Here is a 17941-nt window from a genome sequence, read left to right on the forward strand (position 1 = left end):
TGCATAAGAGGAATATTTCATGTATTATTGCTAAATTGTTCCAAAACGGTGCACAACCACAGCAATCTTCGTTTAAATGATTTAAACTGGAGGCTTTTATCACATCTACGTCTGCAAATCTTTGCTGGTTCCATTTTCTTAACTACAGAGTACTGTTTATTCTGCGTAATTTTGTTAATGATTCTAGTTTGATTTTTTCATGACTTTATACAATACGTTATTATGAATTCTACAAAGGAAGAAAAATAATTTTATAGTGCATTTAAAAAAAATGAAAGCTTTAAAACTACTAACAAGAGTCTGCAATCGATCACAAATTAAAAAATAGTTTAATTATGTAAATCCACTTTTACTCTTCTACAATAGATACAGGTTTGTAATAATTTACGGGTTAGAGATACCATCATGTAAGTAATTTGTGCAGTGCGCAGTAATATTACAAGCAAAACATATTTTCTTGAATAGAGAGATTTTCATAGTCATGAGCCCACGTTAATAATTCAATAAACTCATTTCGAAGTATCTCTTAAGATTCTTTCTCAAAATCTCAAAATAAATACCAACATTTTGATTCCCCTTTTAGTTGTGTTTTTTAGACGATCAATAAACAACCAGCCAATGACAGATCATAAGCCCTGTAAATGCCTAGATTTCTATGTTCATTTCAATAAAATGTTCTTCATCTCCCTTGTAATGCGCCAATATAATGAAGAGGTATAACTATTTTTTACTGTACTATTCGTCTTTTTCACATCCCCTCCTTAGTAGAGCATGTGGACATCACCAGACTAGGAGTTTCAATCGCCAATCAGCACTCTCGTCTTCATTCACGTCAATCTCGTGTCGATACAGCCCAATAATTGGCATTGACAGCCTTCCAGGACAGTGGAAGCCCGCAGGTCTGAAGAAGATGCAACCTGGGTTAAGGCTCTCCTGAGTCATTTGCAGCACGTGTCTAGTGTCCATACCAGTTTAAGACACTCGTTATAATAGGCTCCTGGGTCTGTTCTCGGTTTACTATTGGTAATAAAATCAAACCAGCTTTTATTATTCTCCTTTATCACTTACTTTCAAAACACAAAATTTAAGTTTATTGAGTTTGCACCCATGTACGATTACTGGCATTTTACAAGAGTTGAACGGTCATTATTTAGTTTTGAGCGAATTGAATATTGATTACTGTTCCAGATGGCAGGTTAAAAGTTGCCCCAGCAATTCCTAGGTGGGCTGCGAGATCTCTGTGCATGCCTCCATACGCAGTTATATGTACTCTCAAGTATTTGAATCTGTCAACTTTCTCGATCCTCTGCTCATTGTTCGGTATAATAGAGGGTAATTAGGGTCAGGACAGCATTCGTTGCACAGAATCTAGGTATTATTGGTATTAATATTAAGACCCAGACGAGCGAAATTTCCAACCAAAACCACATATAGATTTTTCGAGAAGAACTGCATCGTTAGCGTTCTTCCAAGTAGCACAACTTTAGGGGGAGTTTTCTTCTATCGTCTTTTGTCAGGGGTGGTATTTTAAACGCAAAAGCACGCATAGAAAACGCATTTTTTACGCGTATTTATGTACTAAATACACGCTAACAGAACAATCTCTTCGCGCGCAATTCCGTTCAGAATACCAGCCTAGGTGTTATTGGTTTAAATTAAATAAAATCCATCCGTATAATGAATAACAACGTTGCGAGGGCGCAACTTTACTGTTAAAAACATGTTATTTTTTAATTTTTCTCGTTATTTTCTACTTGGCTTAAAATTATTTTTTTAAATTTCGATGGTTGTGGATAAATCTCTTTTTAATACGTGATTCAAAGGTGATTATAATACTCATATTACGTGTTATCTATTTGTTATTTGTGTACCAATGCAGTGCCCTATACACCATTAGGTGTGGAAAGGAAATGATAATTACGCGTTAGAGTCAAGTAGTTGATTAAAAAAATGAATTCATGGCAAAGTTATTAGAGTTTTCATTTTTTTTTTTTCACAATAACGTAATATTCATTTATTAAACGCCATGGAATATGGCATAAATATGAAAATCTGTCGATTGTTATTTTATAGTACAAATATTATTGTGATATCAATATCCCACCTACTTTGTGTTGGGGGTAGAGAGTCTTAAGTCTAATTTCGTTCTGACTCAACGTGGATTGGTCGAAAAATTTCGGCCACGGGTCACCGACCAATCACAATCAAGTAAGCACCCAGGGTACATTTTTTTTAGGATTACGAACCGTCTTTAGAAATTATATAATTATTTTGTGTAATTATATTGATTATACCATTTTGTTTTTACAAAATTGATAATCAATTTAGCAGATATTGATTTATCTTGCAAATAACATAATCTAATTCTGGCAGGACTTGGATTTGTTATGTAATTATTTTATTGCGGGGAAAGCCGTCGTCAAGATTTTATAGGTAGACACAAAACAAATTTCCGTATAAAAACCTACGAATTCACAGAACGGTACTCTATTTTTTTCAAATATAATAAAACAGCATAATCATCATTTCCACTCATTTGAAAATGCCCGTGGACCTAAATAAACCAAATAATGTTGGTTGATTCTTACTTTGAGAAATGACATTTGAATGAACCAAAAATCACATAGGAGAAAAATTTGAAATCATCTTTAAAAAGCGTATATTATGAGACTTTACTACCTAGACGAGACAGAACATGATTTTACCTAATAATAAATTAATTCAATCCTAACGGATTTTTAAAGTTTTAAATAAATAAAAAATACTCTGAATAAAAACGTCATTTTGTTTATCTTCGACACATCGCTAACAATTTCTTTCTTGATTCATCGTCAATTTTTTTTTTTTCATTACAAAACATCAATGAAGTCATTTTGTATACCATGTCGATAATAATGTATTTTTTATCCCATCCCTAATGGTATCATCTTGAAGTGAGCAAAAACAATCGCCAACTAACAGGAACAATGCAAAATGTGACTAACTTCACGATTGTTTGTATTTATGTAGTGATTTATTTTTATGATCGATATTGTGCAAATTAGTCAATGTTTTATTTGTCCGATTTGAACTTTGAACATTTTAATGTTGTGTCAGTTTATTAATTGATTCACTGTCAAATAAATCGGATCATTTAAGTAACCTACAAATTTGGAAGAAAAAGTTTAGGTTATTTTGACTTGAGACTAACTTGTGGTTTATAATTCTATATACCGGTGTCAGAGGTAAGTAATATGTTAATCATAACGATGCAGATTATAGATTTAATGGGACAATTATTGGGTTATGCAAAATAACCTCTTTTTTAATTATCGTAACAGTTCAAGCGTAGGTATATTGCGTAACGACATGTCGCTAAATGTCCATCGCGAAGTAATGTAAAATTTGGTTCCCGTTACTATTTTTAATAAAATATGTCATTTTGTTCATAGCAATTGTGATTCTTCGGCATGACGGGGGTTTTGTTTACTATTTCAAATATCCGCCACACTTTCTGTGCATTTCACCTGTCAGAAGTTATAACGTAACATTAAGATTGCTTGACATTTGTCATTTACATTTGTAGATCACAATTCAACTCTGTTCAGTTAGGCAATCGTGTCCTTGTCATTTTCGAGATGTTGAGAATTACCAGTATTTTACAGCTGAAATTACAAACGTATGTACATTGCATTTACAATTAAAATAAGAATATAGTTCATTAGAAATCGAGTACGAAACTTCTTCCGTACACTGGGATTATAATTTTGCTGCCCCAAATATAAACGAATATTATTCGGCTCGCTATAGCCTAAACTTACGAGTATAATACGATATCATTGTAACGGGTAGTGAATAGACTGTCCATTGCGACATAATACATCATCATGGATATCACTGATACCATCTTCCTTTACAAAATAGTCAATAACAACTTAAGATTTCCCTCAACTGCTTGAGAAAATTAAAATTCGTATCCCTCAACGCGCAACTCGGCTGCACGTTGGTATTTCAAGCACAAATAATAATAAGAATGCATCTTTTCCCAGAATCCTAAATTATTATAACATTCTTTTTTCCGAAATTGATATGTATTTCCTCACTTTAAACAACTATAATTTGCACTCTCGTACTAGTTCATTTTGTATATATACATACATGTAATTTTTAAACTTTTTTATATTTTTTAATTTTTCTTTCCCAGATTGTATAATGTACACATCATTTTGAGTTTATTTATATACCTAGTTTTATGTTTATTTTGTTATTTTTGAATATTTTCCATACCCTTTTAATTTGTAGTGTATCGTAATTTTTATTCTGCTTTTGTAAATAATGTTATAGTTTAAAATATAAAAACGTCTTTAAATAAATGAAGTTATCTGCATGTCCCTAAATGAGTTTTTTTTTAAACTCCTTGCGGATGTTATGTAAAATTGTGTATAATATGTTTTCAGTTTAATTTTAAAAAAAGAAGTGCTAGAACCTTAATTGCTAGTAATAATTTAATTTAACTGTTTCTATTTAAAAAGATTTGACATATTTTTTTTTTATTATTCAGATTACAAGTTTAAATACAATATTACTACTAAATACAATTTTTACATTAATTAAATATATATATTTACATTAACTTTTCCCATTACGTAAAAGAAAAAAACGATTCTTGTGTACATAATAGGGAGTTACGTCTTACAATAGTTCGTTTATTTTATTTTTAATTATTAATATTTTTAGGATGACATATATAAATTACAATAAATATATAAACGGTGTTTTTAATCAGTGCTACACAAAGAAGAATTATAAATGTAACTTTTCACTTCTTTCTTGACTGTACTTTTTATTTTCTTTGTTCATTTCATTAAATAAAAATATTCCTCTGTAATTAATTAATTAATTATGGATAACTTATATAGCGCCATTTTCGTAATAAAATACCTCAAGGGCGCTTAAGTATAATGATGTGCTGTAGTTGTTTTAATTTGGGAATTAATATACTCGTATATCACCACCTGATCTAGCTCACGTAGTTAAGTTTTATTGGAAACACTATTATTTATTGTGTCTATGTTTTTAAAGACAACAATTATTTTTATATAACAATTTCATAGCTAAAACCTTATTTTTTTAAATAATTGAACAGTGGGAAAAGAAGGCGGTTTTTTGAAAATAACTATTTTAATTAATTTTTGTATTTTTCGACTGGTAAAATATTTGTTTTAAAAGCACCACCCCATCCGATTATTCCGTACTGTAATATGGATTGGGCTAATGCAAAGTAAATTGATTTTAATTTTTCAATGGTTAATAAATATATTCCATACTTTATTTTTTTATATACTTGCATACCATATTTTTTTTCTCCCATTTGAAAGATCTCGGCTGATCTAGGGTGAGGTACTCCGTGTAGAGCCGCTGGCGAAAAAAAAATTTAAGATCGACTAATTAATTTTTTCGTACGTTCTATTTTATTATTATTGCCATATTTTTTTAAGTGGAATGATACGGAGTGGCTTTTCACGGATAAGCTTTTTTTGGTAGTGTATTAAGTATTTAGTTAAATAAATGAAAATTATATTATTAATTCTATATAGAAAACTATAGTTAGCCTATAATTTTTGTTTACTTGTAAATATTGTAATTTTTTCTTTTTATAATGGCTGTTGTTTTATTTTATTAATAAATAAATCATTAATAGTAATGGATTTTCGAAACTAAATATACACAAGCGAATAAACCAGTTTTTGCTACTGTTCGTGTAATTCAATTCGGTCACGAGGACGAATAACGATATCAGATATCAGCCCCTCATATAATTTGCCAAACTCACGGTGAAGAGTCCATTAAAAGCTGTAAATGTAATTGATGTCGCGGTTTTCCGCGTGCGAGTCCAGTGTCTTAGCCATTACACTACGGAGGTCATAAAAAAAAGTTTTAAGTATGAGCGAAACCGGCTGGAAAACACTCTGTCTTTGAAACGGTTTGTGGGGGGAGTGCTTTTACTGCCCATTGTAACAGTATTGGAACGAACCCAATGTTTTTTGTTGGTTCTAGTTAATGCAAACTCAGTGGAGCATATATTATGATGTCTGAGAAATCTCTCTTTAGACCTCTCTGTCCCCTCGTGTGTCCTCCCGAGTCGGGTCCTCGTCCCGTTCCGGAACTGCCGACGGTCTGTCAGCCGTGGAAGTCCGGTACCGCAAGAACCTGTCGCCTTGTAAAGTAGGCGAGCTCACTTAAGGCTGAGAGAGACGTCTATAATATACGGCCCTGCCGGCCGTATCGCCTCCGCCCGATGACGGTTGTCACCGTTGCCTTATTTCTACAATTCTTGCGAAGTCAAACCGCCGCACTCCCGGTATTCTTCTGAGGCATCTGTTCTCAAAACTAATTTAATTACCAAAGTGCGACTTTATCGAGTTTTTTTTTTTAAATCAAAAACTTTGTTCCAGTAAAAAAAAAAAATGTATGAAGCCTATGTAAAAACTAAAATATGTTATATGCAACTACTATGGGGAACAGGAAATTAAAATGACATAAACAGACTACAAAGACAGCAAAATAAAATATTAAAGTTAGTATATGACCTTCCCTATCTAACAGCAACTAAAGAACTTTTTAAACAAACTAAACAATTAAATGTAACTGAACTCTTTAAACTAGAATCTTTAAAATTTATTCATAAATTAGCCACTGATGTAATTGTAGACGAAGAATTAAAACTTGAAAAAAACTGTAGTAAACATGAACACAATACGAGAATATCAGAAAAATATCATATACAACCTTTTAAAACGAGAAAAGGACAATCGAGACTAATAAACCATGGACTGAAATTATACAATAAACTACCAGACAAAACTAAACAAAAGACTCACTTTTAAAAGTAAAAATATTTTGTTAAATGTATGAAACCCGTAAGGGTTTATCAATGAAATTTAAATATAAAAAGTTTTTTTTTTTAAAACCGATAATTGGCTGTTTTGGGCCCTAGAGAAGTGCCGCAATGCGCATCCGTAGAACGGATTAGATAATATTCTGACACATTTCGTTTTTACCGAATTAACATCTGATCTCCAGACAGCTTTCATAGTGTTTAATGCGGCGCCTACTTACCCTAGCCGTACTTCCGGCCCTCTTTTAAAGTTAATGTTTTACAAACGGTGCAGTGTGGTGGTACCATTGCAAAAATTGAAATCCGAGAAGGGACCGAGCCGCCTCCTACGCGCGGTGGCGGACCTGGCTCGGGCGCGTGTTGCGTTGCTTCCGGAGAGCCTCGAAGGTTACCGTCGTCCTGGAAGACCGTCGGTGACGATCTTCCGGCTCTATTTGGCGGAAGTGGGGGAAGCGGGATTGGCGAAGGGTCTCCTGGAGGCGTCTGCTGATGTCCACATGCGCGGAATGGAAAAAAGAAAAATATTATGTACATAGTAATTAATACAATAAATCAAAGAAATCATCGCTAGCATTAATTATATGTAATTTTATACGACAGACTCCGTGGGGCAGTTGGTTAGACGGCCAATTGTGAAACTGGCGTCGCGGGTTCGATTCCCGCCAGTTGCAAGAAAAAATATCCAAGAAAAAACATTTTCTCAATTGGTCTGGGCGTTGTGGTGTATTTTTCATAACTTTCTTCCTTTTTTCCCACCTGCTGACAGGCCTCTAAAATAAAGCCTAAGCGGGTTATTCCTTTAAATATATATATGATTTAATAAGTTTTAATAAGGCATGTTTCAAAGTTATATAAAATGGCTCTCTCAGCACCGGACCCTCCAGTGTTCCCACAGTGTTCGTCACTAAGTGACAGGAGAGTTATAACTGATTTATTAAATTTATATAAAATAATCCATTCCATGTTTGACACCCCTGCACTTTTATCACTAATTAGTTTTAATGTACCAAAAAGGACAACTCGGCAAACCTACCAATACTGTGGCAACAATACTTCGACATCATATGGTAAAAATGCAGTCATCAATAGACTTCACTCTCTAGGCAATAAGTACCAGGACATTGGTGACTCATTTCACATGAAATTTATTACATATAGAACGGCTCTTCTTCTTTATTTTATTGGTAATAGTTCTAGGTAACTATTTGTTACTTTTGTTAAAAATTTGTTTTAAACTTCTTTATTAGTGTTTTTTTTTTCCTTTTTTCGTTTCTTTTCTTAATTAATTTATAAGTAAAAAATATTTCTCTTTATCATTTTTTTTACATCATTATATATTTTTATACATAAACATATACTATTTACCTAAATATTAGTTTTCAATAATAATACACATATATATATTTTTTTTAATGTTATTCAAAATTACTTCTTAGTTATTTTTTTAACTGGTTCAAAGTATTTCTAATACCAAATTATCTTTTTTTATCCATAATTCTACAACTGGTAATATTTTATTCTTTTATATAGTTTATATTTCTTAGACTTTCTAAATAATTAATATTGTTTTAAATGCTCTGTATTACTTATAATTATGCTTACATGTATGTATATTTAATTGTATTTGTAACTAATATGTAGAAGGCACTAAGTGCCGTTTATTTCAATAAAATAAAATAAAAAAATTATCTTTAATGTAAAAAAAGTAACATGGTATGTCGTAGATAGTAATATGGATAGTAAACGGTTAAAAAAATAACAAATACGTGAAGTGAAATTTTATTTAAGAAGTTAATACAGCCCGTATGAACAAAATTATGTCGGTTTATCATTAATTTATCGAATAACAGACTTTTCTCATACGTAAGAATCTGATTTTTACGCTTTGGACGCAAATGCAATTAAAAAATTCCTGGTCTCGGAGCAATACCGGCCGCTCGCCTGTCTAAACCTTAAAATGCCTACCGAATTCGGCAAACGCATGTCATGTGGTAAGCCACTATTGACTTTTTTTTCATAAATCCTCTTACTTATTGTAGAAAGAAAAAAACGATTTTTCAAATAAATACTGATTTTGTCGGCACTGAAATATAAATGCTTATTGGCTTCAGGCGTCCGTAATGCTGCGGGACTGACAATTTCATTATTTAAATTATGTAAATGTTCAATTTGTCAGAAACGCGAAGATAATAAATCAGATAGAGAAAACGTTTTATTCCCTCGCCACAGGATGTTGTAAATATCCAACAATATTATGCCAAGGAAATATGAAACATCTTTCGACTTTATAAATTTGATTCCTCGAATAATCTGTTTAAATATAAATTATATGGATTGAATTCATGCAAGCTGCATATGAAATAAATTAATATTATGAATTGAAGTACTAATCCACATCTTATCTTGATATAAATTAAAAACAAATTTACGCACAATTATACGATCAAAGATAATTCCATATCACGGTGTAGCGAGAGTAGAAACTTAGGAGTTATTTTTGATAGTAGATTGCTGTTTGGGTCTCACATAAATTCTATTGTTAAAAAAAGCTTACCAACAAATTTTGATCCCGACAAATTTCGTCGGGATCGTCGAACAACGACTCATGAGATTTTCTTCGACTTTACTTCGGTTTGAATAATGACTTGATGAGCGCAAAAGTATACCATTTGATACTTGGGTAATTTATTTGTCTATTTATATTTTTAAACCTAGAAAATTAATACCTTTGTTTTTATTTATTTATTTTTAAAAAAACATGTATAAATAATCTTATAATTGAAGTCCGGCCGAATTGCATACTTGCAATTTTCAATATACATAATTATTCACATCTGATTTTTAACATACATGAATAATTTAAATTGAAAATTACGTTTTGAATATTTTATTTAATAAGTCGTTAATATATAAAATGTTACTCCATCAACCACAATTTGAGTATACGTCTCACTCCTGCATTCAATATACATATCATTCTAAATATCGTTTGGTAACATGTTACATAGGTATACTGAATATAAACATAAATATGTCAAAAAAATCTTACCATGATTTATATTTAAGATAATAACATGTTTATTAAAAAAAAACTTTTTTCAGAGTCGTCTATGAGACAGTACCCAAAGAAGTGCATGGATCAAAAACGACCCCAACGACATTCGTTTGCTGCCCAGGCTGGATACAGCACAGTAAAATTAGCTACGGGTGTAAAAAACGTAATGCTGTCTTAAATCTAACAGAGATAGAAAACCTCTTTAGGAAGGGAATGACCCGTAGACGTAATAATCGAAGACCTCTTTCTGAAAACCTCAAATTTCCAAAATTTTCCAAATTGATATCACTGGATTTTATTATTCTCTGTCTATGAGTCCATACAATCGTTCTTTCCTATTTTTTTGAAAAATCATACGAACCTCAAATTCACTATTTATATTTATATCTATACTACGGCGGCCTCCGTGGTGTAGTGGTCAAGACGCTTGACTCACGCACGGAAGGTTCCGGGTTCGATTCCCGGTGAGAACACAAAAAATTAAAATGTGATTTTTCTCAAGCCTGGGTACTCTGTGATGTAATTCACCACTGTAATTAGGCCTCCTGGCCTGTTGTGGTGCAAAAAAAAAATGCAAAAAAATGTTATAAAATGTAATATTAAAAATACGATGTTTTTTTGAAACCGCAATTTGTTTTAAAACAGCAATTGTCTGAATGAACAGAAAATATCCATTCATTATCATTTCTACCACTTTGTAGTGCCACTGTCACTCATTGTTTGACAGTTCAAAGGTGTTCTAAATAGCATGTTATATATGAGCAGTGTTTACTGAATGTTTTAACAAATCTTAATATGGAGAGATCACTACTGTACAAGTTTCTAAAAAACCGCTGTTTTTATTTCAACCATACTAATTTCTTCATAGTTTGTACTAAAAACTACAAATGTCATACTGACATTTTATTTAATATTTACACTAAAAGTATATATTTCATTAAAATATAAAAAAAGCATAGTAAAACCGTGGAATTCAGTTTAAACACTCTCCTGAAAAAAAAATGGTTTGAGACGTTGGAAGTTTTTAAATCGTGCGCTTAAATTCGTTTAATTTTTACATTTTGTGGCCTGAATCAATTTTAAATATCCATTATTGAGAATAATAAAGCTACATTATTGTAATTTCAAGCGTCTTAGGGACAACTGTATCAAAAAGTACCCTTTTTCATTTTATAAAAGACGTATAAAAATTTAAAGGTTTTGAATTTTCACCCACATCTGTAAAAGTTATAGCTCTTTTACTTCACAAAAGTCGGCAGATGGAAAAGTTGATGAAATGTGGGTGTTTAAACATAGGCAGAAAAGTCAATGCTATACAGCCGTAAAGTGGTCACTTAAACCATCCAATAACAGGTCAAAGTCATCATGATTGCCTTGACTTCCATATTCCCTTCTCAAAAATGTTTTCCTTCTCTGTTGCAATGAATTCCAACATTACTTTTAGTGCGTTTGAATGTTTCGCGGCTTATTAAAATGTTATATCACGCACACATAAACAAAAACTATTAAAGGTTTGAAAGGACTGTACCTAAAATATATAATTAGTAAAAAACTTAGTTTTTAGACCACTTTAGTTTATTTTAAAGCACTTCTAGTTTCATAAGACTCAGTACCTTCCATCTACCGGTGTTATTATAAACACCTGTAGATGGAAGGTAATGAGTCTTCCGAAACTGGTAGTGCTTCAAAATAAACTCGAATGGTCTAAAAACAAAGTTTTTATTAATAGTATATTTTAATTTTGTCATTCCACAAAGTTAATGCCCATTCAATCAATAATATGACTGTACATATTACAGATTGTACGAAAAAAGGTTGATTAAAACAACCAGTTTTGCTCATTTTTACGAAAACTTGATTTAAGTTTACTTTTTTCGGTACAACTAGCCCTTAGCCTTTACACCACAGGGGGCTCCGTGGTGTAATGGCTAAGAATGTTTTAAAATATTAAAACGCCAGGGGCATTCTACCAATAAACGAATAAATAAGCAAATAAATGAATGCCAAAATCAACAACTGACCGACCTTTTGATATGAATGGAAAACAAAATAACTTTGTTTAATTTATTCACGGTCCATATTCATAACACTCCGTAAGCCAAATGTTTACAGCGGTAAATCTAAATTTGATTTGTGTTGGCATTTGAAAATAAAAGAATAAACTCGTCGGGGATTTGATTATGTTTTCATCTCACCGCACAGTGGCCTGACTCTAAATTTACCAACTTATTGTGCAGCTTTTTGCAAACAACCTTGCGCCAACGGAGGCGTGTGCAGCGGACCCCAAACCTGCAGTTGCCGCTCCGGCTTCTCTGGCAAGTTCTGCCAGGATGACGTCAACGAGTGCACCGTGAACAAGCCTTGCGATCACTTCTGCTTCAACACGATCGGCAGCTTCTACTGCAAATGCAAGGACAGCTTTGTATTGCAACCAGACAATCAAAGTTGCAAGAGAGGTACGGACATATAATAATATATATATTTTTAACCCTTATCTTGACATAATGAAAAAGTATTTTTTTACACATATTTTGATGGTCGAAAAGGCTTGAGAATCCCAAAAAAAATATATTTTGTCATAATCGAAATTTATTGTGAATAGGGAAATATCATGATTTTTTAAAACATTTTTGAAGTAATAAGGATCTATAAAATACTGTACAGTAAAAAAAAAAAATTTTGTAGAGGTCAAAAATAAAAAAAATGGTCCTGGTTTAAAACTTTATCTCTTACACGAAAATGCATTTGATGTAACTTATCACTGTCGGTACATATTTGGACATTTTTAGTAGTCTCGGTAATTTCGGCAAAAATTGCCAAACTCTGGGATTAGGCTTTTTTAGGGAAATATAAGGCTTTTTTATATTTATTTTTAAAGTAATAAAGGTCCATAAAATACTGCCAAGTTAAAAGTAAAATTTCGCTAATTATTAGTAGCATAATTAATTTTGTAATTTTGAATTCCCGCAAAAACGGTCATTCCATGGGCCACGCCCCTAATACGTCACGATTCATGTTTTTTGATCAACTTTGTTCCTTTGCATTGACATTTTTATGGAACATCTTCATGAATCTTGACGTCACAACTATCAATTCAAAATACGTCGCGTTTTCTGGGGACATATTTTTCGATATATTCTTTTTTAAAGTTATATTTAAAAATATTTCTCCACAATATCCATATTGATTTTGGAAATTATTATATTAATTATATTAATTTTAACATTTAACATTTCAAATATATTTTTATCAGTATTCGTAGCATGTGATATTTCCCTTTTGTGATAAATCAATTGAGCATGAAAAATATGGTAAATCCGTTTAAATGGATGCTGTTTTACTTGTGTTAAGTTCATGAGAAAAAATATCTTATAGGATACATTGCTAAAAAAAATGTTAAATTGCATTAATTTAATAACCGCGTGATTTTCATCATCATCATCATTTCCTTTTCCGTCCCCAGTAGTGCATAGGGCACTGCATCGGTAAACCAAACGCAGCGTATTTTGATAATCTGTTACCCACATGAAGGTAAAGTGATCTTACACTTCAGTTACCAGTGCAGGGACAATAAAATATTGCAGCTCAAACAAACTTTCAAATAAATATTATACGTCCACCCTGCCAGGAAACGAACCCAAAATCTCAAGAATGGTGGGCGAACGCTTTCTGCGTCAGGCGGATGAAAAATATAGTTCTGTCAAATAGATCCAGAACCCTGGACGAGTGTGTTCGGCTAGATAAGTCCGCTTCTTTGTGAAGTGGCGCGACTTTTACTTCCTAATTTTGATTTTCAGTCTCCCATAAATTATTTGTAACGAGGGCAGCATTTTAAATATTTTACTGGCTTTTTCTTGTTTCACTGTTTTTTTTCAGATTTAACTCAATAAATGTAAATGTTTCTTTGAGCCATTGACATCGCCTAGTAACAGAGGACTTTATAGATTTCTACAAAACATCGATATCCCATAAGCATGAAACGCATCAAAAAATGAAAGGAAATTTCACAGAAAAAAGAGCTCTAAATACACATGGAGAGAGGACCAGGGCGTATATACTCCCACGCATAGTAAAAAGACTCCCAGACGAAATACAGAAAAGTGAAATGAATAAAAATTGAGTTAAATATGTTTTAAAACTGTTTTCTTAAATTATAAGTTTAGTATGTAAAAAAAGAAAACCAACAGTTAAAAAAAGTTTTCAAAAAAGTCTTGTTTGTTTATTATTTTTATTATAATTCGGTATCAAAAAAGACTGTATTTTACTTATATTTTATTTTTTTACTTTATTTTGTCGATACGTTTAAGATTTTTTTATGTGTACATTATATTACGTTACTAAAATATTTAAAGAGAGAAAACCCTGCAAAAAAACTGCGTTTGAAGTTTAGCGGGAATCAAATGGATCCAAAACCTTGGACGAGCATTTCCGACTGTGGGTACTCTCAGGTAAAAATCCTGAAAAGGGAAATCGGTTGGAGATTATTCCTTCTCGTAGTGTAGTGGTTTGCGCTTTCGCCAACCATGCTCGAGGCCGGGTTCGATTCCTTGCAGAGTCGACGTGAAATATTTATTTTACTGCGATATTTCTATGTCCCTGGACTGGTGCCTGCAATGAAACACCGATCGCCTTACCTTCTTGTAACTAACGATCTAAAAGCATTCGGTGTACCAACGTAGTGCCCTATGCACTTCTGGATGCGGAATCCATCATTTGATTTTATGTATTAATGTAACCCTTTTTACCCATCATAAAATTATCTTATGGTCATATCTCGTAACCAGATTTTCTGTTATAAGATTCATCCTTCTTTTTTTTCCAATTTGATTCTATTAAGATTATATACAAAAGAACATAACATATTTTTAATATTTGCGTTATGAAACAGATTATTTTTTAAATAATGATATTAATAACTATGTTTAATGTATTATCTTATTGTAGTTTAACTGTAAATATATGTGTATTGTTAAAATAATCGTATTAATATCATATGCAATGTTATTCTTCGTTTTTGCAAAGTTACTGAATCCAGGTCCAAAATGTTATAATAATGTCGGATGATTGGAATAATCAATCAGAAACTGTCTTAAATAAGTTGATTTATTTGTAATTCGCTGTGCCCGACCTAGAGTAAACAGTGAATAATTTTCCATTTTTTAATAAAATCGTTAAAACTCTTTATACATATTGTTAGTAAATCTAAAAAAAATACAAAGCAGTCTGAAAATCCGATAATAAAACTACAGTGATACCAAATTTTAGCTTTAGTATTTAAACCTTTACAAAATTACAGCCCTCCAAAAAAAGGGTAATCCGCTGTCGGCTCCCTGACCCTATCATAGCATCAGCGCTATGATATTTTTAAGTTTCGTGATTTTGAAATTATCTATCACTATCGTGGTTGATTCGGATGATCTAGTGACATCGTTCAAAGTATCTTAGTTAGTATTTTTTTTATCATTTACATTTTTTCCTGCATTTTTAAATAAACTTCGTCGTATAATTCAATGCTTTAATTTTTACTGCGCGTAAGGCAACTATTTTTATATCCGATTTACCGTAGCGCTAAACTCTCTTATCGTAGCATTACTCTACGGGTAATTACGTTTGAATTTCGGGAAGAATAGCATTATGAATTAATAGAAAGGAGATAGCTGCTAAACTGCCGATATGTACAGAAAATTATGTTCATATTACGTGCAGAAGCCATATTCAGTAAACGAAATGCCGTATTCATGGGTAAATTCTGACGTACGGCTTCGGTGCATAAAATAATTGCATGAGATCTCACAATGGTATAGTTATTGGGAACATACGAATTGATATATTTCATTATATTTGCAACTTATAAAAATATTTCACAAGAAAAATATGACGACGAGATTCGAGGATGCTGTATTTTTTAAAAATATTTCGTGTGCAAGGCAACGCCTTAAAATACTTATCCATTTTTATCTGGTTGAATCAACAATATTTTATATTTAATATAATTTAATAAATATTTTAATAAAAACGCACTACTTTGAGTTACGCCGCTGGTTCATATGAACCAACCAATGATACGAGAGATGTGAAGGATATCCGGTTTGCTTACCGTAAACGAACCAATCGTAAGAACTGACAGAGAAGAACTTCTGATGTCACACGCTAAGTTATTTTAGAAATACAAAACTTTAAACAAGCATAGCGTATATAATACGATGTATAAAAGTAAAAATTAAAATTTTTGGCTTAGTTTAATAGTCTTTTAATTTTAAAAAATTTAAACACTGAATTTCCTCATTTCAGGCTCGTCTAGTTGGGCGGCAAATTGTCAATTGAAAAAGTTTAAAAAATCTCTACGGGATATTATGTATATTGTTTTTTCTTTATTTTCATTGTTTCTCTTGTACGTAATTTGTATAAATATTGTACGTAATTTGATAATATATTACACTATTCCCAAGGAGTAGTTTATTTATATTCATTTATTTATACTTTTGCAATGTTTGTATTCTTTTTTATACAGAATAATGTTCCCTCACTGGGGTGTCCCGTGCCGAGGGAAACATTTTACCATAAGCAAAACATGCCTTAAATTAGTTATTAAACATAGTAAAATAAAAACGTCAATTAGTAAATAATTTCTAGTCGTTCAGGGTTCCGAGGGTATCCGAACAGCCCGACATTTTTTTCATCAGTCTTCTTTATTTTTGTGGTTCACCTTCATTTTGTTGCATGTTGCAGACACAGAGGAAAGGACCGCGTTCGAAGTGGAAGACCTGGGATTTGATATGCTCGACCGACGAATCCACAAGCTTGAAAAGGTATCCAGTTTGAACGCTGCAATATCATGCGGTCGTATTTAGTACCGACCTTTAATGCACTTTATTGCTTGAGATTTTATCATGTATTCAATTTGTGGCGGGTATTGATTTGTTCATTTTTTTATGATCTGATGCGAATAAACTCGTTATTGTATTGAAATATGAAACGCTGTAAGGGACAATGTATAAATTGTCCGAGAGGAGGGAGAAAATAAAATTAAAATTTCCTCAAACTTATATTTGATGTTAACATAATATTGTCGCTTCAGTTGGTTTTTATCCAACAGACCAAAACACAAATCTGCAAAAATAGAGCTTTAAAGTTTATTTTACGAAATAGGCACAAATCATCGTTCCCTTTCTGTACCTAATGGTGCATAGGGCACTGCATTGGTACACCAATCGCAGCGTATCTTGATCATTTTGTTACATGACGGTAAGATGATCAGTCTTACGCTTCAGGTACCAGTCCAGGGACTATGAAATATTCTAGTGTGAAAACACCCTTTTAACTAAATATTTCATATCAACCATGATAGGTAATCGAACCCGAGACCTCTTGCATGGCAGGCTAACGCGCTGACCATTACACCACGAGGCCAACATAAATAATGAGTTGAATACGTTAAATAAATCCTTAAACATTTTTTTTTTTTTTAAGTTGAATTTTATAAATAAAGTCTTTCTTAGAACTCCAGCACACTTAACTAAATTTCGTTAAAAATAGTATGTTGGACAAAAACGAAGTAAAGCAACGTTATTACAACAGATATGGAGAACATTTTACTGAAGGGAATACATAAGTCCAGGCATCTACAGGGCTTATGACCTGTCATTGGCTGGTTAAGATGCCACTTTACACACTGTGTAACATTTACCATTCTGCCTATATTTTAACATCTATATTCCTTAAATTCTTGCATCTGTTGATGTTTGTGAAGTCAAAGAGCTGAAACCTTTATAGATGTGTTCTTTATTCATCTGATTGAATTATATCACTCACATACTAGGCAACGCCTGCAAACATTTTTAAATTTTTATACTTCTTCTTGGACCAGGTGGATTCATGAACAATGTTTTGAGTTTGTCCAAATGTTTGTAGACAATAACTGTATTTAACCTCCTAGGGAGCTGTTATTATAAACATATTACAACAAAGATGGAGATTATTTTTTTATGATTCCGCCCAATCCAAGAAGA

General features: G+C 32.1%; 1 protein-coding gene across 2 annotated transcripts in view; it reads left to right on the top strand.

The window, feature by feature from the left end:
* The window catches only part of LOC148276534 (epidermal growth factor-like protein 8), a 49650-nt gene that overhangs the window by 19065 nt on the left and 12644 nt on the right, over positions 1-17941 (top strand). For both annotated transcript variants that reach the window (XM_088234118.1, XM_088234117.1), the window contains exons 3-5: positions 9980-10095; positions 12170-12388; positions 16662-16741. In XM_088234118.1, coding sequence (XP_088090244.1) covers positions 9980-10095; positions 12170-12388; positions 16662-16741 — 415 coding nt within the window. The remainder of the gene's footprint in view (positions 1-9979; positions 10096-12169; positions 12389-16661; positions 16742-17941) is intronic.

Source organism: Micrasema longulum, unplaced genomic scaffold (assembly GCF_059751315.1).
Source record: "Micrasema longulum isolate JH-2025_06_02 unplaced genomic scaffold, ASM5975131v1 h1tg001205l, whole genome shotgun sequence".
In the NCBI taxonomy this organism is placed as follows: Eukaryota; Metazoa; Arthropoda; class Insecta; order Trichoptera; family Brachycentridae; genus Micrasema; species Micrasema longulum.